The following is a 23659-nucleotide window of genomic DNA, read 5'->3' as shown; positions in this document are numbered from 1 at the left end:
GGGATGGGTGCCATTGGGATTTTATTTGGTGCTGGTGGCGAACTGGTACTTTTCAAATGGTTCCTAAGATGCCCATGCGGCGCTCAGACCAGTGCTTCAAAGATGAAAAAAAAACAAAAAACATCAGCAGCATTACAGGGTAAAGAAAAGTGTTTGAATGTGCCTAAGATGCCTTCTTTCCTTGTTTGCAGTCTGCACTGCAGCGCTGCATCTTTGTTTTCACACACGCTGAAGTAAGCCTGTATTTCATCGCCATGATGTCTGTCTTTTTTGAAGCAATGTGTGTATCCCTCTTATCTATCAGGTCACTAAATTCAAATCTTTTGTTGCAAACTACAGCAAAATATTCACTCACTTTGCCTTCAGCATTTTGGCTGAACGTCTGCGCATCCTCATGACCTCGCCCATTTTTACATGAGCCCACCCATAATCACTAGAAAGCTAAAATGATTGGCTAGAATTGTTCACCAAAACCAACAAGAATAACCTCACTCTTTGGAGGCATTAAACTGCCCCACTTTTCCTTGTTGCCTGTTCATGGTTGCCATTTGTTTTCCTATGTGGTATGTAGATAACATGTACGTATAAGAATGTTATGTGTATGGAATATCTAGTTCAAAAGAACCTCCGTCATCATTGTTTATGGTAATATATGCAGTGCTATAAGCCAACAAAGTGCACAGTGTTCAGGGGTAATGAGATGTGCCAATAATAATATGCAGATTTAGTGAATTATTGAATAGTCATGACTGAGGATTTCTTATTAGTTTGCATGTTTATCTAGAAAAAAATCCATTAATTTTTCAGAAAGCTTCTTTTGCCTCTCCAATAAATAAATCTAATCAAACTCTGAAATCAATAATTCAGGTGTTTTTGTGCCGCTCTGCTCATGTATTCACACACATGCAGCGGGCTAAAGTATATTCACTTATCTTGTTTATTTGCAAACATCAAACTATGTGGCCTTTTTTCTTTCAGTATAGTACATTTACAGTCAATCTGAAAATCAATACAGTTATAAAGCTTTCAGGGTGGTTTATTGTTAAGTCAATCATTTAACAATCTTGCCTTATTAACAGCAGTTTAATGAGGACCTGGTAGGACGGAGCACAGCGGAAGCTGCCCATATTATGGTCTGTGGTGATGTGGCAATAACAAAAAATAGCTGTGTGCTGAGATGACCAGCTTTGCTTCTTCTACTCTTTCAACACTTTTCCTTCGCTCTGCTCTTCATCATCTTCATGCTCTTCTTCTTCTCTGTGCCCCTACCTCATTTGCAATGATTATGTTATCAGGGCAGCCAGGCAAAGGGGTGGAGCAACCATAATTTCAGAGCAGGATTAGGTAGAAATAAAGAGGTCACCAAGTTACTGTTGTCATGGCAACGAAACATCCAAGAACACAGGATGCCATTGCTTTGAAAAAATAGAAGTAACAAGGCCCAGAATTCCCTCTCTATCTCTGCCTCTTTTTTCCTCCCTTCTCCCTCCATCTCCTCTCTCCCACGCTCTCCATCTCTCTCTTTTTTAAGGCAGTCGGGGCGGGGGGTGCAGTAGTTCATTTTCACTCCCTCTGTTTTCCACCACAGCCTTTTGTTTCTCCACAGTTTCAGAATAAGAAATTCATCATTTGGCGCATTTGCATCTTTCTGGTTTTCATATTTGGTGAGGGATCTGTTTTCTTTTCATTTTCACAGGACTGCTTCCTGTCTTTGAGGCTCATCATCTTCCTCTGCCCTCAAAGACAAAAACTGGACATGTTATGCTGTGGATTTCTGTCATGCAACGTTATCAAAGTTGCAACAAGCTAATAAATTACAGTTGAGGGTGTTAATTTTATAAAGGGGAAACTTTGGCCTCTCCAAATGTTCATTTGAATGTTCTAGCCCTTCTAAGAGTCCAGGGGGGTCAACTCTTCAGCATTCCTCCTCGGCACACAGGGCAGGATGGGAAACGGTGATGACAGAGGAGACAGTGATGCCGACAAGTGTGTGCATGGTGAGGCTAACGCTGAGCATAGAACTGAGTTTGATGTTGAAATGAGTTTGCTGTTGTTCAACGATGATCTGCAGCTCCAGGAGGTAATGAGGACAGTGTGATCACCAGTAACCAGATGTAATGTTGCAGTCGGGTTAATTGTGTAACTTTCAATAAATATTGTACTTCCAAGCTTTACTGCACAATATTTTTTACTTTTCCATGAGTAAATGTATGATACACAGGATTTTACGTAGTTACTAAGGGATTTATCTGTTTACTTGCATTTTGATTTTTTGATCATATTTGCATAATTTCTTTTCCAGAATTAATAGTTAAAACACTTTCTTCTTTTAAAACGGGACACATTATCTTTTTTACTATTAACAAAGAATTGCAAAAAAATAAACAAATGAACAGTGGAGATTCAGTATTGTAAATATTTGGTATCACATTTTGATGAGGTTTGGATATTGTTTCACCCAATCTGTTAGAGAGTATTGGATACCAGCAAGAGTTCAACATCAGTGAAAACCTGTTGTTTCTAGAACACTCAAATGGGGGGAGGGGGGTATTTTTAATTCAATTTTATTTTAGTGTATGAAGGCTGTGTGTGCTTTGTGTGTAATACAGTTCAAAATAAAGCTCTGCAAACTTTTAGTATCTAGATTTCATGAAATAGGTTTGGCAATTAATTATTTTTGTTCTCATATATTGAATATGGTATTAATAACATGAGCATGTGTGATATGAATGTCTGATTTAAAAATACATAGTAATAGTTTTATTATGATAAAATAGGAACATATCCTATGAACATATTAGACCGTTGTTGACTTAATTTTGAGTTTGGAGTAAAAGAGGGCAGCAGTCCAAAAGGAATTTGTTTATTCTTTTTTTCATGAACTGCGGGAGAACAGAAAGTCCTCTTGAAGAATTTGACATTTTCCGTAAAATGTGTCATATGCAAACTGTGAAGGATAAAATCAGACTCCCTAAAACAATACGTATTTTGACATGCATTTCATTTTTCAATAATTTTTTAGATGGGATTGTAAGTCAACTGTGATTCAAGACAAAGAGGTTCTGAACAAAACTCATAAGGCTTTTAGTTAAAGTTATTTTGGCTAAACTAAATAAGAAGCAAAGACAGATTACTGTAAATATTTAGTGTCATATGTAAATCTACATAATACAAGCTATTATATTGCATTGCTTTTTCATAAAACCTAACAAACAATTTTAGAAACCAATGACAATAAAGACCAAAAACAACTGATTAATGTTATACATCTGCAGGAATTGGCACTTCATAGTTATCTTTGATTCCTGCAGCCACGCCCACTCCACACCACACTGCTACCAGTAAAGAACAGGATACCATGCCAGAGTTCTTCTTCCAAAAAAATGAAACCACAGCAAAAAGCCAAGACATTTTACAGACTCACCTGGGTCCTGACAGGTGTGCACGCTGAATGTTTGGAATGGGAACATGGGGGGAACACTGCAGTTCATTCAATGATGACTGCTTCCTCCTCTCCCAATGAGATGAGGCACAGGAGCCAAAGACTCATCTTTTATTTACATTCACACATTTACTTGAACAAAAAATGATGTCCATAATTTGCCAGGGGGTGAATAATTTCAGTGTATGTAGAACCTATGGTGCTGACACAACCGACCTCAAGTTCTGATCCTGGCTGAAAAATGATCTCCCTGTTCTGATCAGTTCATTTTGAAGGAGAAGGGGCTGTTTGTGCCTCTTGTACTACTAACCCAATCGATTGGACTGGAATAAGCTATTTTTTTATTAATACATGTAGTTTGAAGCAACACAAAAGGCGGGATCCTGCACACTGGCTCTAAAACACATGTCAACACATCATGGCCAGATCTATAGATTTATGCGCATTCATCTGTATGTTTGCATAAACATGTCTAAACAGTCCTCAGCACAGCTGTAGAGCAGAGTGAGTGCACAGAGGGCAGTTGGGAAAAGATGGCAGTAATTATAGATGAGCCGGGTTTGAACATTTGAGCTTCTCAGCATTTAACCCACAAAAGTCCAACCGCAGGGAACCTGCAGGAGCTTCCTCAGTGTTGTCAAATATTGTGTAATTTGTCTGAAACTTTTGTTTCCACACAAGTATCTCTGGTGAAGTTCTGCTTGACTGACAGGATGGATGCTGTCGACAAAATTGAATGTGACAGCTCCATTACAACTGAATTTGTGACTTCATCCTCTAAAGTAGGATTTCCCTTTTAGTCCTTTTTGCTTTGCTGTTGAAGTTACGTTTTTGTCTGAGGGAAGAACAAAACAGGTGAGAAAATGTTGGTTTTATAATGTGAGATGACTTCTTCTCAAACATCAGTGGAATCTCCAGCTCATGCGTGGTGAGAAAGAAACCTGTCAGAACAGAAACGGCCAATTACCACAAAGAATTCCTGCTGGACAATAGAGTTTTAGAATATTCTGTTTAAATTCAATTCTGTGTTAAAAAAGTAACAGCAGCAAAAACCAAAAAGAAAAAATCTAAAAGATTACCATTTTTCTCAGCAAACAGAAAAATAGTGGAGTATGGTAAGTTTGGATTACTTTAGTTACAGTTTTGCCTCCTGATGTTTTTTCTTTTTCCATCTTTCTAACCATCCATCCATTTTCCTAATCTGTCGTTTCCTATTTGGGGTCACGGGGATGTCGGAGCCTGTCCTGTCCCGCCTACTGTTGGGTGAAATCTTTCTATTTTATTTGACTGTTTTTGCTTTTGTGCGGACAAATACCTGAGCCCTTGTTGTTGAATATGTCCAGCTTCTGTCCACACACACCTTCTACTTTCACTATGAAATCAGGATGCTGGAACACACATAAAATGAATGATGAACAGCACCTCGCCACATTGCAAGGATGACTGAGAATCATGGGAAAGCAGCCCAAAGTTGTCGTCCTCTGGTGTTTGCTTTTGCGTAGCGGTTGTGCGGTTGAAGATGTGGCCACACCTTAGGACGCGGGAACACACAGCAGCTCACTCCCAGCCCGCTTCACTGCCATTTTATCCTCTCTAACACACACACAATACATATTTTAATGTTCTTCAGATATTTCTGATGACTAAATGAGAAGCAGCTGATGAAGAGGACTGGGGGTTTTCCCACCGCTGCCTTTCGCCTCCATCCAAACACGGACTCCTGGAACTCTTTATGAATTCTACTCTGAATGTAACCTGCAAACTTTGATTCATTTTCCAGCTCTGTATCGATCCTGAAGCCGTCCAGAGCAGCTGTGCAAAGATGAACTGGTTTCTCTGGAATTAGAGCTGTTGCAGTGTGGTTTCCTGTTTAGAATCAAAGCAGAAGAAAACTCATTGTGTTTGCTTTCTGGAATATTCTCTCCGCCTCACATCAGGTAGCTGAGAGATGGGCTGCATGTGTGTGTGTATGTGTGTGCGTTTCATGATGTGTGCTGTGTGTATTTTTGTGAATGTGTGTCCGTGAGCTGGAGTGTGTTAGTGTGTGTGCAGGCGCATGTGTGCGATGCTGCTGCCATGCCTACGAGGTGGGGGATGGTAGCAGCACAGCCAGCTATTTTTCTTTCTTTCTCTCCTGAACATCAAGTTTAGTCTCCCATCAATGTCACTCTGTAAGAAACGTGTTTAAGGAAAAGATGTGGCACACTTTATTAAAACCCAAAAGACATGCATTAATATTGATCAGCCCACATCCACAGATCCATTGAGCCATTAGGACAAATGTGGACTGATCAGAATGTGGTGCATGAAAGAATCTAAATGCAGGCACATATCTAAGCTTCATTTGAACAGCATGAAGCTTCCTGTCCCACGTCTCATTTCTCATCAGGTTGTGAATAGATGTTCACTGAGGGAAAGCTGCTCTGATCTGGCTGTCACGCTGACTTTCACGTGATAAGCACAACTTTATGTGACAGACACACGCCGTGCTAAAATTATTTGCAGTTAAAATGTAAGTAACAGGCATCTACTCTACTCACAACATCATTTCAGAAGTTGTGCTCACTTAACTTATTTCTGGAAGACCCTGCTTGGTTGCCGGGGTGACGAGTCTGGTCCATAGCTTCCTTGGCTCCTTTCATTGTGAGACAGGAAGAATTCGAGCTTTACTGCAGTTTTCTGTGTGATATTGTTCTCCCCAAACCATACTGTTCTTTAAGCCAGTAAATCTGGTGCAGCGGGAGCTGCCTTTATTTTGGTTTTCTGTTGTTTTCTGTTTTAATTGGCAAAGAAATAAAATAGAGAAGGAACAATAACACTGATTTGATTGAAAACTGAACTGCATGTATTTCTGTTTGGAATAAACAGTGAGGCTCCGACGTTGCCTGCAGGTGGTCAGAGGATCATTACCTTTTCAACTTTGCTAGTCGGACGCCTCATTCTTCTTAAGTGGAAGGACGCTGCCCCGCCCACTTTATCACATTGGATTCGAGATGTGTTTCACCATCTTAAACATGGGAAATAAGATTTACTGTTAGACGATCAGAACATACATTTGATAAGGTATGGAGACCATTTCTCAACTTTTTTAGTCTACCAAGTGTGACAGAATGATGTCCTTTTTTTATTGTTATTGTTTTATTTTTTTTACATTTTCTCTACGTGTTGATATATTTGCACTTTACATATTGTTTTTTTTTATATATGCTATTTCACCTATACTGTGACTGATTTTAGATATTCATGTTTCTCTTTTTTCATCACTTGTACCATTTTATTTCATTATATTTTCTTTACTAAATTGATATTGGTGTTTATGTAACTGACAGCAGGGGGGGGGCTGGGTTTTGAATTGGTTTGTATTATGTTTTAAAACTGAAAACTTAATAAATATATAAAACACCAAAAACTGAACTGCACTGAATCCGGTCAAGGAAGTTGAGAGAGGGAAGTAAAAGACTAAAAAGGCTAAGAAAAAGTCATTAGATTAGTTTAGATAAACTTTAAAATGAGTAAATGTAAAATCTTCTTCACTGAAGACTTAATTCACCAGACTATCTGGTGTTCTAATACTTGTTATGAAAAGTATCATCCATTAACAACTAAGAGCTCTCTTACACCATAAGGTTTATGAGAACACGTTATTTCTCTCCTGTGATGAAAGGAGGATGAGGGGTTGAAACAAAAATTATCTTAAGATATGTATTTTTTGGTATGAAAAAAAAAATTCAGATAAGTAAGAATGTTGCCTTTTTTCGCATCTTTCAGCATTTAATCATGTTTTTTAAAGTCCTACTTCAAACATCTTTTGATCTATTGCAAAAATTGTTCCCAGTGGTTTTTTAACTATGAAGATGCAGTTTTTAGCCAAAACCAAAAGACCTGTCTCGTTTTCTAGGACATAGTTTCTGCAGAGCGGCAGGAGCTCATCAGAAATTCACCTCTGGTTGTGGGCGGGACTTTTGGTGCAGAGTCAGCCTGCCAGCATTTTCCCTCTTTCATCTGTTTACACTCTCTCCTGCTAGCTTACAGCCACTCACACCCTCAACCAAACATTAGCAGTGCCACCAAACTGGTGATCAGTATCAGATCTGTCCATCCCTGCAGTTCTGATCCAGATTCCAGCTCAGACCAGGAAAACAAAGACATTCATGGATCTGTTTGTCTGACAGTAGATGCATCGGAATGGAGCAGAGCAGGAAGACTGTGGCCCGTCGACTGCAGAACCTACAGGCTTTGCAAAATTTCTCGTCTGTTCCTGATTCACAACAATTTGAATAAAAAAATACCCAGAAATGAAGTTTCTTTTTCTTCACATACGTCCTCCGTCATGAGAGAAAAACATGTTTTAAACACCCAAATCACCATTTTCATCGGAGTGGGTCTTTAACGTACTGACTTTCACAAAGACATTACCTGTAAATATAAAAATAGAGTACCTCTGCTTAAAGTCAAGCTTACATAAGTTTGAAAAAACTTTTATTTTAAATCCTGGTTGAAATATCAAAGCAAAGATTGTATCACTGGGAATGGTTTGTAGATATTCATCTCATCAGTGAGTAATACTACATTTCTCTCATGTTTTACTTAAAGTTTCATCCCTTTCTGGGTGCTGGCTGTCCAGCTGCCTCATTAGGTTTATGGTGTTTCCTATTATAACTTTGCATATTTTACAGCGGTGTTTAAAATGACAGGGAAGTTGGAATTCCCTCCTGAAACGATAATTCCTTTTTAAATCCAGAATTAGTTGGGAAATGCAGACAACTGCAGGCGTGTTGTCTTCGCAAACTTTTGTGTTTGAAGACCGAAGAAAGAACTTTTTTATTGTTTCTATTTTATTTTACTAGTTACATTGGAGTAGAATAAAATATTACTCATCTACTTGTCCCTGTTTTGCATTGTTTAGTTTGTGTTTGCTGACAAATATTGAAAACACATAGTTTTCACATAGTTTTTGTTTTCATTTGTGATCCTTTTGTTTATTTTAGTGTTTTTACTATTTGGTTTTCCTGATATCTTTTCACAAAAAAGATGATCAGAGAACAGTTGTGTCACATTTTGGACCAGGTGATGATTGCATGTAAGCTGTTTGAAAATGACTGTTGTGACCGGTCCAGGCTGCAGGAAGCTGTGGTGGTCCATGACGGACCGCAGTCAGGTCCAGGTTTGACACACAGCAGGGGAGCACAATCAGGTTTCCACGTGATCTTCTATCAGGGGGAAATCCTTTTGGTTCATGCTCGCTTCACCAGGACAGGAAACTCTTTAGAAGGACAGAGTGTGCTTGTTTGGTTTTCCAGCATGCACAGATCCTCTGAAAATCTGTGGAGGTCGGAGAAGAAACTTTGGCCAAAAAAACCCAGACTGTGGAGCAGCAGCAATCTTTTATTCACCAAAGACTGAGTTCTTTTACAGAGCAAACATTTCCCTTTGCTTGAAGTCAATAGTTATCTAATTAATAACAGAAAAGATTATGTACCACTTTAAAAATGAATAAATAAAAATAATACTAAATTGTAGAGATTTTCTCTGGTTTTCTGAGATTGTCTTTGAGACTAAAAGTTCAAAAGCTCTGGAGAGCAGTACTAGATAACAACAACAAGGCAGCTAGCAGTCAAAACCCAATCTTTTTCTCTTGAAGTACTTGTTGAGACGTTCTGTCACTACAGACACTCCTCACAAAGTGAAATGGTGCTTTTACTTCTTTGCGTCAGTCCACCACTGATGAACTTCTTTATTGGCACAGTGTGCAAGCCTCCTAAAATGGGATAGCATTTGTTATCAAAGAGGCTTTGGTTATTCGCTCTTAAGATCCCATCAAGACACACAGTTTTCATGTATTTATGATTTCACCTGTCAAAAACACACAAAACGGACATAAAAATCCTTTTAAAACAATCTAGGCTTTTGCTGTTTCATTGTGAGGGTCAGTTCCTCTGAAGGATGTGGACTTAATTAAAGTTTGTGAACATGACATCAACATGATTATCATTTACTTTTGAAACCTTTTGGATGTCAAGGATTCAGATCTGACCAGAATCCTGTCAGTGTACCTGAATTAGTAAAACTACATTCTGATCAAAGTGGTTAACTCTCTGATACTTCTAAGCCACGCCCACATGATCAGGACCCAGGATATCAGTAAGTCAACATTAAACAGAGGTTCCTAGTTTAGAAGGAAATGCTTCACCATTATGGGTGTAACAGTTGTTCTGCTTACGTCAACATTTTTAGTGTTGCCATGATGAACAAAACAAGGTAATGAGTTAGAAGTTCAGAGCAGTTCTATCTGAACTACTTCCAAAAAACCAGCAGATACGGGCCCATTTCTATTTATTTTTGCTGGTTCTTCAGATTTCCTCACAGGTTCTTATCTGGGTCAATTATGCTTACAGGATGGCCAGTTAGGATCCTGCCCACTGTGCACTTCAGCAGCCATGGGGACTAACCTCTCCGTGACCTGCCAGTGTCTGAGGAATGTTGGCTGCCATTCATGCTGACGTCTGCCTCATCAGCTGCTGGCCAGCTCCACCGCCACATCCACGGCCGAGGGCTGTGTTGTTGATGCTCCGCAGCAGAAAGCATCCCTAAAACATCCGCAGCAGAGCGAGCCGAGAGAGGAGGCGAGGGAGGATAAATGGGGAGTGGGGGGTGCAGCTTGAAGGATAGGGAGACGGGTGAAAGGGGTGGGGTGGTGGAGATGTGGGGGCGGCGAGCAGCAGAAGTACGTCTGCGCTGCAAATCTGATGAGGACTTTTGAAAGGCTAAATCCCAAAGAGAGCGCTGCTGCACCTCAAACAGCCTGAGCCGAGACAGGCCGGGCTTTGCCAGCAGAGCTGCTCCATTAGAGAGGGGAAAAAATAATTAGAATGATAACCCCTGTGTGCTACACCTCACACATGCTGCAGCTGGAAAATATTTACAACGTGAAACCAGCACCGGTGTTCTTTTTCTGAAGCTTCTTCACGGTGTCAATGTTTTTCGTGGTCATGTGCTTGCTGATAAATAATTGGTACTTTTAATACTTTTACTCCTCCGTGAGTTTGGAAAGGCTGAGACAAAGTCAAGGCACAACAAAATGCTGTAATGAATGAAGAAGGTCCAGTTCACCCTGAGAGAAGTCTATAAACATGTCTTCTCTGGAGGAGTCAGAGAAACAGCACGTCACTGGCTGAACATTTCAGCCCGGTGAGCTCTCTGGTTCTGATTCTGTGGGACTGCTTTGCAGCAGTGCATGAGGCGCTGAGGTCTGGATTCAGAAACTGTGGCCAGGTACTTTGAGATTCTTTTACTAAATACATTACAGAGTGATCCCACATACTATGCCTTTTCTTAATGACATGTATAATTTGAAAAGTGAAAAAAAGTGGAAGCCTCTCCCGGCACATTGCCGGCTCCATGCAGTGTTTTTCCAGGACGAACACAACCCTGTTGGAGCCATGAATCATTCTCAGCGATGTTGGGCAGCATGATTCATCAGCCCCATGTCATTTTGTTCTCTGAAACCAAACGGGACCCATTTACAGACAATCTGAGTTCATACAGAAACAAGAATAATTCCCCGGAATAAAACTGAGGGTTAAAGCTCACCTGAGGAATAAACCAGAGCCTTCACACTTATAGAAAACACAGAGCATTTTTTAAACCACTGTTCATTTAAAGCTTATGAGCATCTCTTCATTTTAATAAGTAAAAAAATGTAACTGTGCAAATAATTCATCTGCACAGTTACATTTTAGACGCTTGTAACAAATGGAAACCAATAGATGGAGCTGTGGCTTTGAGGAGGAGTGAAAAGAGAGGAGGTGAAGAGGTGGGGTGGGGGGCTTTGACTTTTTCAACACCAGAAGTTAAGGCAGAAGTGAGAAAAAGCCAGTGTTTCTGAATCTGTAGGGCAACTCATTAGCAGCACTGTACCCACTGATGTCCCTGCGCTCCGGAGCGGGTGTGTTTACCTTTGCAAGAGTGAAAAGGAGGCTTTGTGCATCACAGACTATCACCACATGTCCCCCAAGACTGTGTCGCCATTAAGTTAATGATGGCTTCTTGATGATTCAGGGAGAAAAGAAGTGCTTTTCTTAGGTAGTGGTCACTTTACTTAAAGGGACATCTCTCATAAAATACACTCCTGGGATCATGTTGTTTTGAGAATGTTTGCGTGCCGATCTGCAGCATGTGTTGACGTGCAGAGCCGTGCATGTGCACGTCTGTGTGTGTCTGTCAGGTTTCCTGCTGTGCAGTACGGCTGGGAGCCCTAGCGAGGGTAAAATTCCATTCTCTCGGTGGAGCAGCATATTGCATGAGCCAATTCCCAGGAGACACTGCTCTGCATGTCCTCCAGACAGCCGAGCTGAGGCACAGGCTCAGGCTCGCTTATTAACTGACCTGAGGGGGGAGGTGGTGTGGGAGGGAAGGGATGGGGGGGCAGAGATGGAGAACAGAGGAGGAGGAGTGGTGTGTGTGGTGGTGGTGGTGGTGGTGGTGGGGGGGGGGGTTGGAAGCCCAGGGACGCGGGTGGAGATGGTGGGTGAGGAGGAGGAGGAGGAGTATAGGGGGGGGGGGGCTGTGGTGCTGGGAATTATGGGATGTGTGTGTGCGTGGGAGTGTGCGTGTGTCTGAGAGTGAGCAGGGGTGATTGGTTGTGGGGATATGAGCGTGCACGTGTGTGTGCATGTGTGTCAGAGGCAGAACTGGTTGAAAATATTAACTCTTTGCTCGCTGCGCCGCAAAGATTCAGCCTGAGAAGAGAGGAGTGAGGCTTCTGTGCTGTTTGCATCGTCTCCTCAGCGCGGGGACAGGTCGGCACTCTGTCCAACTGACCTGCTGGAATGACAAAAGTCTGCCCAATCACTTCCAATATGTACTTTGATATTTGATGAACTTTAAACAGAACAGCTATTTTTGTCATTGTTTTTGTAAGGTCTGCAGTGGTTTCTTGTCACTGCATTTAGGCATATAAGCTTAAAAATTCTCTGCCCGAGCTATTTCTGTAAAAGAACTAAAAGCCTCCTCTCCCTGCATTAATCTATTTACACTAATTTGTCATCCCTGTGTGCAAATATTAGTTTGTAGTTCTGTGTGTCTTGCTATAATTGCTTGACACAACTGGAAGACTAATTTGTCACCAACGTGAGGAAATAACATAATTGAAAAGAGCTTTTCAATTTTCTAAGTTAAATAATGAAATAAAATATGGTGCTTTAAAGTTTTAATTCTTTTATTTTTTCATTATTATTATTCCATCCAGCAGCGATGAAGAAAAAGAGTGAGAGAAAATTCACTCGCGGCAAAATGCAAATGAGCCTGGAAGCTATTACAATGCTAATGAGATTCCACCATAGAAGTTGCTGCTCCGGCATCCGGGATATATTTCATCCATATTTGGAAAACTGTTGTGTGCTGAAAATAGGGGACACGCTTCCTAGTTCTAAAATGAAGTTTGCAAGTTTTCACTGCCAGCATCCATAAGCAGGGTGGGTCTATAGAAACCCTCTAGATCAGATTGATGTAGCTGTCGTTCATTTGCCGTTTCACCTCTTTGCTCGTCCACTTCCTCTTATCATTGCAAGTCAATCACTCCTATTGGCTTCAAAATACTCACAAACAATCTGCATGCCTGTTGACCAAAGTTTCACTCCGAAACACGACAACATTTTGTGCCAGCGGTTGCTCTTCCACTTAGGAGCAGCTTCACTTGGAGACTTCACAAGATGTGTTGTTGGTTCTGCAGAACAGGAGCAGCATCAGTGCGTTCAGGTGCATAACCTGTAGCAGAGCTGCGAGGGTGTGTGGTTTAAAGACAGGTGGAGAGCTAGGTAGGAAGATAGGGAACGTTACCATAGTAACATAAAGAGGGAACCTAGCAGAAGCACAGAGTCTATATGTGTCCTGACCCATTTCCATTCTCCTCCACAAGTGTTTTGTCTCCCTTACCTTGCTGTATTACAACTGAAAGCAGCTTTTCTTTCCTCATCCTTGATGCATTTGATGTATTTAATCAAAGTTGAGGCTAGGAACCTGCAGCAAATGTGACACATGCTACACAACAGACTCTCCAGGCACGGCTGGTTTCTTATTCAGGTTCCTCCAGCATCATTCCATTCAGACTTGAGGGTAAAAAAAGCCTGCAAGGAACAAAATATGCAGACACCAAAGTATTCTGAACAAAGTGAAGCACACAGAAGTTGTTAACCAGGATTTTTTCTGCCTTTTAAACTGAAGCAAATATGCAATCCAGCACAAAGAGAGCTTTTACTGGTGGCCAGTTAAGGGCCTCACATTTCATCTGACCATTTACCAAACTCAAACTTTTGCAAAGAAAATAAAAAAAATGTGGCTGTAGGGTCCAACTAGATCTGGTCATTTTATTCATGTTGTGTGCACAGCTGGTGTTGACCTGAAATTTGTAAGAATGAGGAACCCGATGAGTCAGACGGAAGTGACCCGGCAAGCTGTCAAAGCCTGTAAACATGATCAAACCTTTACGTAAACTGCAATTAAACAATCCTTTAGGTTCTTTCAATTAAAATGTGTCTGCTTTCAGACTATCTTTAAAAATCTTTGGTCATATTCACCACCAAATATGTTTAAATTATTTTAGCAGATGCTTTCATACAAACGAAGTGCCATTTTCACACTGGAGGCAGCAGGGGATTAAGTATTTTGCCTAAGGGCAAATCATTGTCAAGGCCAGAATGCAAAAAGAAAAACATTCACAACCAGACAAAGCAGTTTCCAATAAATTATTCAGAAAATTGTGTGGAAGACACTGAACTACTGAATTTGTTTTTAGTATTGCACTTTAAACAGGTCATGAGAGTCCCGTTTGCCTGTCAGATGGTATGATGGCCAGAAACTGGATTACATTGAGCACTCACACTTTTTAGGTTGAATAGTCTATGTTGATGAGCCTCCACCCTCTTTGTACAACTTGGTCCAGCTCCATGCACCGGCAGCCAATGAGACGATACTTTTTGGGAGGACACCCTGTGTGGATTGACCAGAATAATGCTGTGGAGAAAGGAAAGACCACATCTGAGGCTGATGGAGAGGAAGCCTTCTTTGACTCTGAGTGACGTCCCACAGAGGAGTGAGGTTTGTCACAAACTTTAAAGCCTTTCCACACACTTTTCCCGGGCTTCACATACATGCTGACTCTTTTTTTAAATTTCTATTAAATGGCATGTTTTCTTCTTCCTTCTGTTTTCGTTTATTTTGTTTATCCTTGTGGTTGGAAAATGGATGTCCAAGAAAATTAATTAAGGCTATAAAAAGAGATAGCATGCGATCTATAAATGATTGTCATTAAATTAAATTGCAGATTCAAAATAAAAGCGACACAAAGTTGCTGTTGGTTTTCAAAGCTTGAGGACGTCGCTGCAAGCGTCAGCCCAAAGGTGGGTGGTGTGCAGAACCACCCGTCTCTGTGTTTGGTGGTCATCTTCTCTGTTCAACCAGGTTAACTCTGAATCCATTGGAGTGCAGCAGCCACACTCAGGCGCTTCAGGCGAGCAACCAAATCCTGTTACAAATGTCAATTGGAAAGGTCTTGAGAGATTAAAAATGTATTTTTTAATTAAAGGTTTATTAATAGATTTTCAAACTTTTTTTTAATTACCCGGCTAGATGCCTGAGGCGTTTGGATTACAACTTTTATCTCACTGGATACAGACTGCCTCTCCACATTCAGCCATTTTGGATTAAAAGTCGGACTTCATAAATGCTGTTCATTAATTCCCAGTGTGGGCAGTTAATGTGCGATTCAGCTGCAACCTTACTGCTGGTCTGAGTGTCTGTTTATTTTTAGATTCTTCTGGCCACTTTGCAGACCGGGTCTAATCTGTCACGGAGCAGCGCATGGAAAAATTCTTAATCAGAGTGCTTTAAAAAAATTCTAGCCCAATGCTGTGGTACTACAACACAAACTGTCTGAGTATATGATATTATTGACAGCTGTTAATCTGATTAGGCTGCAATAATGAAACTGAATTTTAATTGCATCCAGTCTTTTTTGTTCCATCCATCCACCCATCATCCATCCATCCATCCATCATCCATCCATCCATCCATCCATCCATCATCCATCCATCCATCCATCCATCCATCATCCATCCATCCATCCATCCATCCATCCATCATCCATCCATCCATCCACCCATCCATCCATCCATCCATCCATCCATCCATCCATCCATCCATCCATCCATCATCCATCCATCCATCCATCCATCCATCATCCATCCATCCATCCATCCATCATCCATCCATCCATCCATCCATCATCCATCCATCCATCCACCCATCATCCATCCATCCATCCATCATCCATCCATCATCCATCCATCCATCCACCCATCCATCCATCCATCCATCCATCCATCCATCCATCCATCCATCCATCCATCCATCCATCCATCCATCCATCCATCCATCCATCCATCCATCCATCCATCCATCCATCCATCATCCATCCATCCATCCATCCATCCATCCATCCATCCATCCATCCATCCATCCATCCAATTTTCTTAATCCGCTTCCTCCTGTTTAAGGCCACGTGGAGGCTGGAGCCTAGTTACCCTGTCAGGTAATGCTAGTAATTACTTTAAAAAGTAATAAGTTATAGTTACTACTTGATTCAAAACATAGTAAAATGAGTAACTGAATTACTTTTTAATAAATGTAATTTGGTACCAAGAAAGGTAATTTTATGCTATACTGTACAAATAAGTTGGTGTCTGTCATAATTATTATTTTTCTTATCATTTTTAAAGCCATTTGAAATAAATAAAACACTGAAAGTATTAACGTTCTACCAAAATAGGCAATTAAAGATTATAAAATGTGTTTTAATCTCCTTCAGAATAAATTGAAACTCATTCAATCTGAGACAACAGTAAACAACCTGAACCACCAACTTTTTTCCACAACAAAAGTAAACATTTAAGTAACAAGAAGTGTGAATAAACAAATTCAATTACAAAACTCAAACTCATAATCTCAGAAAACTGCTATGGTAAACATCTGCATTGATTTTTTTTTTCAAAGTACACAGTTAAACAAAATGAAATGTGTTAGCAGAAACTGTACCCAATGAAATGCATAAACGTTCACAACCAATGACAATAGTCTGGATGTAGTTCTTAAATCTCCACCTAAAAAATGCAAACTCCTCATTGGGCTACTGTGGACCATGGAAGACCGTCAAAGACCGTAGAAAATGCCTTACTTCCAGTTCCAACCATATCCTTTTTTCCACCAACCACCTCTTGAAAGTAGACTTTGTCTGTAAGCAGTAATTGGTCCGAGTTGATCTGAGTCAACATTTCTATGGCAACCACTCTCTTAAGGCCCGTACACACCGGGACGAATATTCGGCAGGCGTTATTCGCCAGCGTTTTTCGCCACGTTTTTTGTGTTCACACCCAGGCGATTTTCGCTGACGATGAGTGGAGTGAACATGCAATTTCATTCCCTGACATTAGATGGCGCTTAATGTAAAACAGAAATACTCCTGTACACAAGGTGGCGCTGCGCAACTTTACGCTTCTTAAAGTCGCTTTTCACTCAGAAGAAGAGAGCAAGTATTTACACGCTTGTCAGAATCAAACAAAGAAAACATGAATATTTCAAGCATCAGTAGCTCCAACTGGTGCTTGGTTCGGGGATATTTTAGAATGTCCGTCATTATTGCTTCGCGGCTGTGTAGACGCTACTTGGCGTCTATCTTCTTCGCTGGTATGTGTGCTCAGCAAGGCAGTTTTGTGTTTGAGCGCCCCCAAGTTGTGTTTTACTGTAACTTCAGAAGCTCCAGACACGTGAGCAAAAGCGCCGTTCTCATTGGTCGAGTAGATTTCGACGCGACGCGTCGAAAAAAAAAAACGAACCCGAGGCGTTTTTTTTTTTTTTTTTGACGCTTTAACGCCTGGCGTTTTTTCGCGTCGGTGTGCACACTCTCGTTGGTGCCCTTTGTTTAGTCACGAGGCGTTAAACGTCGGCGAAAATCGCCGGCGAAATTCGTCCCGGTGTGAACAGGCCTTTAATCAGGAGTAAGCATGTGAGAAGGCCACACCCCTTCCACCAAAAGCGAGCTCTGTAGAATCTGTCAAATGCTTCGAACAAATCCCAGAGGCTGCCTACTTTTATTGAGACATCTGATCGGTCCATTTATAACTTGAACAACTTGCACTACAGCAAAACTATGATGAAAAAAATGAGGATTAGCTTAAACATGTTTAAATATAAGGTATCATCAATAGAATGACTCAGTAACAGCTGTTTATTTCTCTACAGAAGTTGATGGGATTTTGGCTTTTTGGGACCAGAAGGTACTTCCTATTTGAAACGCCGTAGGGGAGGGGTCACTCAGTCCAGTCCTCTTATACAGTCAATGCTCTGGACATGACCCTGACTTAGCCAATTAAAATCACTTATCCTGTTGTCAACCCGTCTTGTTTCCCCTGTGGATAGAAAGACACTTTGTAGCACAACACCAGCCAGTTTGGCTGTTTGCTTTACAGTTTATTGAATCCCTTCACACTAACTCACCAGCTCTAACATTCAGCCACTGTAGCGCTGTTGTAACAAGAAAAACAGCAGGTAGTTAGATCCCCATTTAAAAGGGAAAATAATGACTGACTAAATGCTGGGATAAACCCAGAGCGTTCACCAGAGCTTGTAAAATTCATGTAACAAAATTAACATTTGCAACAATTAAAAAAAATCAAACAAAACACAACAAATTCTGTAAACACTACAGAACTTTCTTTTCTTTTTTTTTCTTCAACCAGCCATGGGGTTGTCTTTTATCATTGCATTCTGCAATTTAACCACTAGATGTCACTAGTTTGACCTCTGTGCGATTATGGTTCTGAATTTTAGTCGGAAGCGTGTTCTATCTGAAACATTATTGGTTGTCTTCCAGAGCCATGTAGTATTAATTTTCCATTTTCAGTTGTGTCCTCTCAGCTCCTGACTGAAACTCTGGATCAAACCGCAGTTAACTTCTACAGTGTTATAAGACAAGAAGTATGGTGTCAATTCAGCGTCTAAAGAATTGTGCATCAAAACCATAAAACCGCGCCTCAAAACCCCAAATCTGCGAATCAAAATGCATAAATTGAGAACCAAAACCTATAATTTGCAACCAAAAGCTATAACCCAAAGCACAATCATATTTCTCAGCTGGTGATTTGTTTTTTGGCCATTCTGAAATCCTGTTTTTGAGGTACAGTTTTATTTTGAAATCGTCTTTTTGAGTTGCGCTTTTATTTTTTGCGGTTTTGATTCTAAAACCTGTCGACACGTAAAAACAGTGACACGTCAGTCAAGGGGAGGGGAGGCGGGACATCCCCACATCCAGAAGCTCATTGGCTACCGAATAACACAGAGTCTTACGTCAACAGACCAGTTTCAAAGGATGAGTCCTTCATGTTTTTCAAATCTTTTACTATATTAAATGATCAAACGTGCACTTTATGTAACCGGAGGACGCCAGCACAGTCAGATGAGGAGCTCCACCAGTAGCTGCTAGTGAAAAAAGATGTTAGAATGTAAGACGTTGCATGAAAAACTATCACCATTGTTCTCCTGTGTTAGCATGCTAGCTAGCTCAATGCTAGCGGGGTTTCCAGCTCTTTTCATGACTTTTATGGATAAAACAAAGTAGATTTTTTTACCACAGTGTCAGGATTGGTCATGTCAAACCTGGGAATAATTGCCCGTGAATTGTCACTAGGATTAATCAAATATTTTTTTCAAGAAGCACATTCATGTATAACCTATAAAGTTTCTCAATATTTCCTTTAGGGATTACAGATGGATTGAACAACAGAGCAACATATTGCTGTGCCATATTTACAAAATGTATGCGTCTGCACTATGCAGACTGGCAGAATTCTGGTATGAGTGAATCAGAGCAGAGAAAATTGTAGCAGACCAGCAAAAACGTGCTTTATTCCCCTTAAAATTATTCCAGTATCAAACATAAATAGAAATATTGCTTATTTTAAAATTAGATGGTGGTTTTAAAATTGACTATTCCTGTATGTCTGTTGTTTTCCATAAGGGCCATTGTTATGCATGCCATAACAAAAAAGGCAGAAATACTGAGCCAGCCACGACAAGGCGTGAATGTCTACAACTTCATGAAGGTCATGGAAACAATTTTAATCTTAATTTTTCTCTCCCTTTTATTGGTCAATTGACTTTGTTGTTGTTTTTTTCCTTCAAGATGTAGGCCGCAAAGACGTCCTTGGTGTGATGCAATGGGCAGGCTAACAGACATCTCCTGTTAACGGAGAGAGAAGCATTTAAAATAGTTGTCCATTTTGACCACGATGACCAGGCACACTGTCTGTTTCCCATTTCTCAGTGCCGGCACAAAAACAGTGACTTTTCCATCAGCTCACCTCAAGTCTTTTGAGGAGTTTTAAAAACAGTTCTTTTAATTTCTCTGTTCAGAATTTCACAGAATCTGATGCACTTGACTCTGTCTTTCAAAGATCTTTGCAAAACTATCAATCAGTCTTTAGTACAAAACACATTTAATGATCAAACATGTCAAAGTGAAGCTTTACAAAATACCAGTGGTGATTATTAGCTATTTATTTTCTTAAAGCTGGGCAGTATTTTGTAAGGCAGATGAGATCTGTTCACATTGTTAGTTTTTGTTACATCCTGCTGTGATGACATGCATAGATCAGTACAGACATGTATATGTCTTGGCCATGGTTTTCCGATGTCCCACAAGGGTTGAACAGATGGGACAGGTCTGACGGGAGAGAGGACAAGCCACAGAGGAAACAACAACTCCAACAGTTTCCTGCTCTGCCTGGTTTATGTTGGACTGCCATCCAATGTCCACAGCATCCAGCACACAAAGAAAAATGTATTTAAGAAAGTTAAAATGAGAATATATATATACCTTAAATGATACTCAGTAGCTGCATATTGTGAGAGTTAACTTCCAGTGAATCTGAAATCTCCGGTTACATAAAGTGCACGTTTGATCATTTAATATAGTAAAAGATTTGAAAAACATGAAGGACTCATCCTTTGAAACTGGTCTGTTGACGTAAGACTCTGTGTTATTCGGTAGCCAATGAGCTTCTGGATGTGGGGATGTCCCGCCTCCCCTCCCCTTGACTGACGTGTCGCTGTTTTTACGTGTCGACAGGTTTTAGAATCAAAACCGCAAAAAATAAAAGCGCAACTCAAAAAGACGATTTCAAAATAAAACTGTACCTCAAAAACAGGATTTCAGAATGGCGAGAAAACAAATCAGCAACTCAGAAATATGATTGTGCTTTGGGTTATAGCTTTTGGTTGCAAATTATAGGTTTTGGTTCTCAATTTATGCATTTTGATTCGCAGATTTGGGGTTTTGAGGCGCGGTTTTACGGTTTTGATGCACAATTCTTTAGACGCTGAATTGACACCATAAAGAAGTAGCTAACCAATCTATACTGCACCGTTGCTACAATTAGTATTATGTTTTATTTTCTATATTATTCAATAGAAGCTCATGATCAAAATGTCAAATTCTACATTTTCCTACACAAAAGAGTTGAAAGGTTAAAGAGTTTGGACTGCAGTAACTGAGTAGACTCACATTTGTCTTATGCATGCTGTCTCACATGCAGCTTCTCTTTCTTTGGGTCGCCCATCACTAAAGTACACTTCTTTAGTTTTTCTCATCCCACTGCAGAATCTTCTGCTTGTTTTTAACTTTTGAAGACTCTTTCTGCCTGTTTGAGAACTTGCAAGAATTTGTGTTTAGGCGACTCCATTCTCTTTTACGTTGCTGTTGTGACCTTGAATTGTTAGAATTTCAGGTTTTTTGTTTCTGACACGAACATTAGAAATATGAATGTTTTTAAAATAAAACAATGGAGCGTCAAGCAGCTTCCAGAGAGTCCACTTATATGTTGACCCCACAGGGTGAGATCTTGGGGGGAGCCCCAGATGGAGGGAGATCATCAATGGTCTTGTATGTCTTCCATTTCCTAATAATTGCCCCTACTGTTGTTTATTCTCACCAAGCTGCTTACCTGTTGCAGATTCACCTTCCTGCCTGGTAGAGGTGAACAGTTTGGTTTCTTCTCTTTGGTCTCGGCCATAGCGGAGCTTGAAGTGTCACTGTTTGAGGTTGTGGACAGATGTCACATGTTGTCACGTTGTGTTTCCATGCACCTGCTTCTTTTGGTGTCTCTTTGCTTATTACAGACACATCAGACTTTATGCTTATGGGTGTTAATTAAAAAAAAATCCAAAATGTGTTACAAAGATTTTGGTTGAGTGGGTCCATAGCCTAAAGGTAAAGCCATGCATGGAAGTATTTACAGAGGCTGTTTGGAAATACTGGATTTTTTGGTTGGCTGAAGCATCTCATGGAGACACGATCATGCAGTTTGTACTGAAATAGTGTGGCAGTGTCTTTAATGGAAACAAGTTGTTCGTTACAAATTTTAAAAAGACAGATAAGTGTTTTTTATTCCATCTAGCGTCAAACTGCAGGCTGTTTTGATGAAGAGCAGCTCAGACTGGTCTCCTCTTTGGGGCTGATGGGAACTTTGGGAGGATGTCTCCTTTTCCAGCTCTCGGCAGCTGCTGGTCTGTCCTCCATGCAGTGTGTTTGCTGTGACGGACACGGAGCTGTGGATCTGATGGAGCAGGACGGACATCGGCACGCTCCACCACAGGACCACGGAGCGCGGACAGCCTCCCTTCGCACAGGAAGCCCACGAGCACGCAGACACGATGAACTTTTAGAGCAAAACTTCTTGAGGGAACAGGAAACCCTCCTCCCCCGTTCAACTCCCCCCACCCACAGTTCCCCTCCCTCCCGTCTCTGCCTCTTCCTCCTCCTCCTCCTCCTCCTCCAGCACCACGCTATAGCCGTGAACTAGGCAGGCCAACTTGCAGAGAGCAGCTCAGCCTCGACAGCGGCTGCTTCCTGCAGAGCATCGCGCTCCATGTGCGCCGCTGAGCCCGCTGGATGTTTCTGACGCGCCTGGCCAGGATCCACCATGTCCAACCCGACCCACGACCCGTTCTACTCCTCTCCGTTCGGACCCTTCTACAGGAGACACTCGCCCTACATGGTCCAGCCCGAGTACCGGATCTACGAGATGAACAAGCGGCTGCAGGCGCGCACAGAGGTGAGCCCGCCGGACGCTCTCGCCGACAGAGGGGTTGGGCTGGGGGTGTCGGAGGAAGAGGAGGGGGCATGCACAGGTTTAGGGGAGCTCTGGAGGATGCGGGGCCAAAGTGTCAAACATTCCTGAGGTAAAAGTAAGCCGAGTGCTGCTGAATGCCATCCTCCGAGCGCAGAAGAGAAGGCAGCTTCTCCGGGGAGCACAGCAGCCCCCCAGCCCCGGGGCCAAAGGACCCCCGAGAGCCGTAGGAAGGAGCACCTCCGACTCACCTGAAGGGGGAGAGACCCCAGTGGGCACATCTTCATTTTCTACTTTAGAACGCCAGTTTTCCGTGATGGAACCTGATGGGAAGGAAGACTTTCAGAAGTTAACTGAACTCTTCCAACAATCACAGATTAAAACTTACAAAAATATCATGGCAGAGAAAAGCAAAGAAACGTGTCTGTTTATATGGCAGAACTACACTCATTTACATATTTCTGATCGTTTGCATATTGTTATCTGGTTAATGAAAGACCATCTGCAGCCCAACAAGAAAGCTTAGTTCTGCTCAAGCTCTTCCCTGCACGTTACATTTTCTCAATGAACATGGCCTTGATTCCAAATGTATGACTGTAAGACAACAAAACCACTTCAAGTTTCATTTGGCGTGTGGCGTGCAGTGTCATCCGGCCTGCACCTTTGCTGATCTCTGTGTGAGTTGCATGGGGAGCATCTGTCTTTTGCAGCTGTGCTGTGATCTCCAGCATGCAGACCAACCAAACGCAGTGAAGGACGGTTTTGGCTGCTCCTCTTCCTCACAGATTACCTGCTTTAGTTTGCTGATTTATTGCCTTGCATGTCAGGGTTTTCTGCAAACAGTGAGGATAATAGTTGATGTTTTGCCATTTACAGAGGAATCTAAAGCTACATTTTCAAAATAGTTTTCATGAAAAGAATTTCCGACCATCTTTGTTCAGTAAGTCAAAACATTTTTAAAACAAAGAATAAATAATATGACATTTGGGTGAGTGAAGCTTCATACTCACTAAGAGTTAATAAACTAAAAATACTTTAAAAT

At 41.2% G+C, this 23659-nt stretch overlaps 1 protein-coding gene across 4 annotated transcripts in view; it reads left to right on the top strand.

The window, feature by feature from the left end:
• Positions 1 to 22327: 22327 nt before the first annotated feature.
• ldb2 (LIM domain binding 2) overlaps positions 22328 to 23659 on the top strand; it is a 97999-nt gene continuing 96667 nt past the window's right edge. For 2 of the 4 annotated variants that reach the window (XM_023959479.1, XM_023959476.1), the window contains exon 1: positions 22329 to 22602. In XM_023959479.1, coding sequence (XP_023815247.1) covers positions 22471 to 22602 — 132 coding nt within the window. In that variant the 5' untranslated portion in view covers positions 22329 to 22470. Of the gene's footprint in view, positions 22603 to 23659 lie in introns of all 4 variants that reach the window. The other 2 variants (XM_023959478.1, XM_023959477.1) reach the window with 2 other exon arrangements.

Source organism: Oryzias latipes, chromosome 10 (genome assembly GCF_002234675.1).
Source record: "Oryzias latipes chromosome 10, ASM223467v1".
NCBI classification, from domain to species: Eukaryota; Metazoa; Chordata; class Actinopteri; order Beloniformes; family Adrianichthyidae; genus Oryzias; species Oryzias latipes.
The sequence above is the reverse complement of the archived record's forward strand: the minus strand, read 5'-3'. Positions and strand labels throughout refer to the sequence as shown.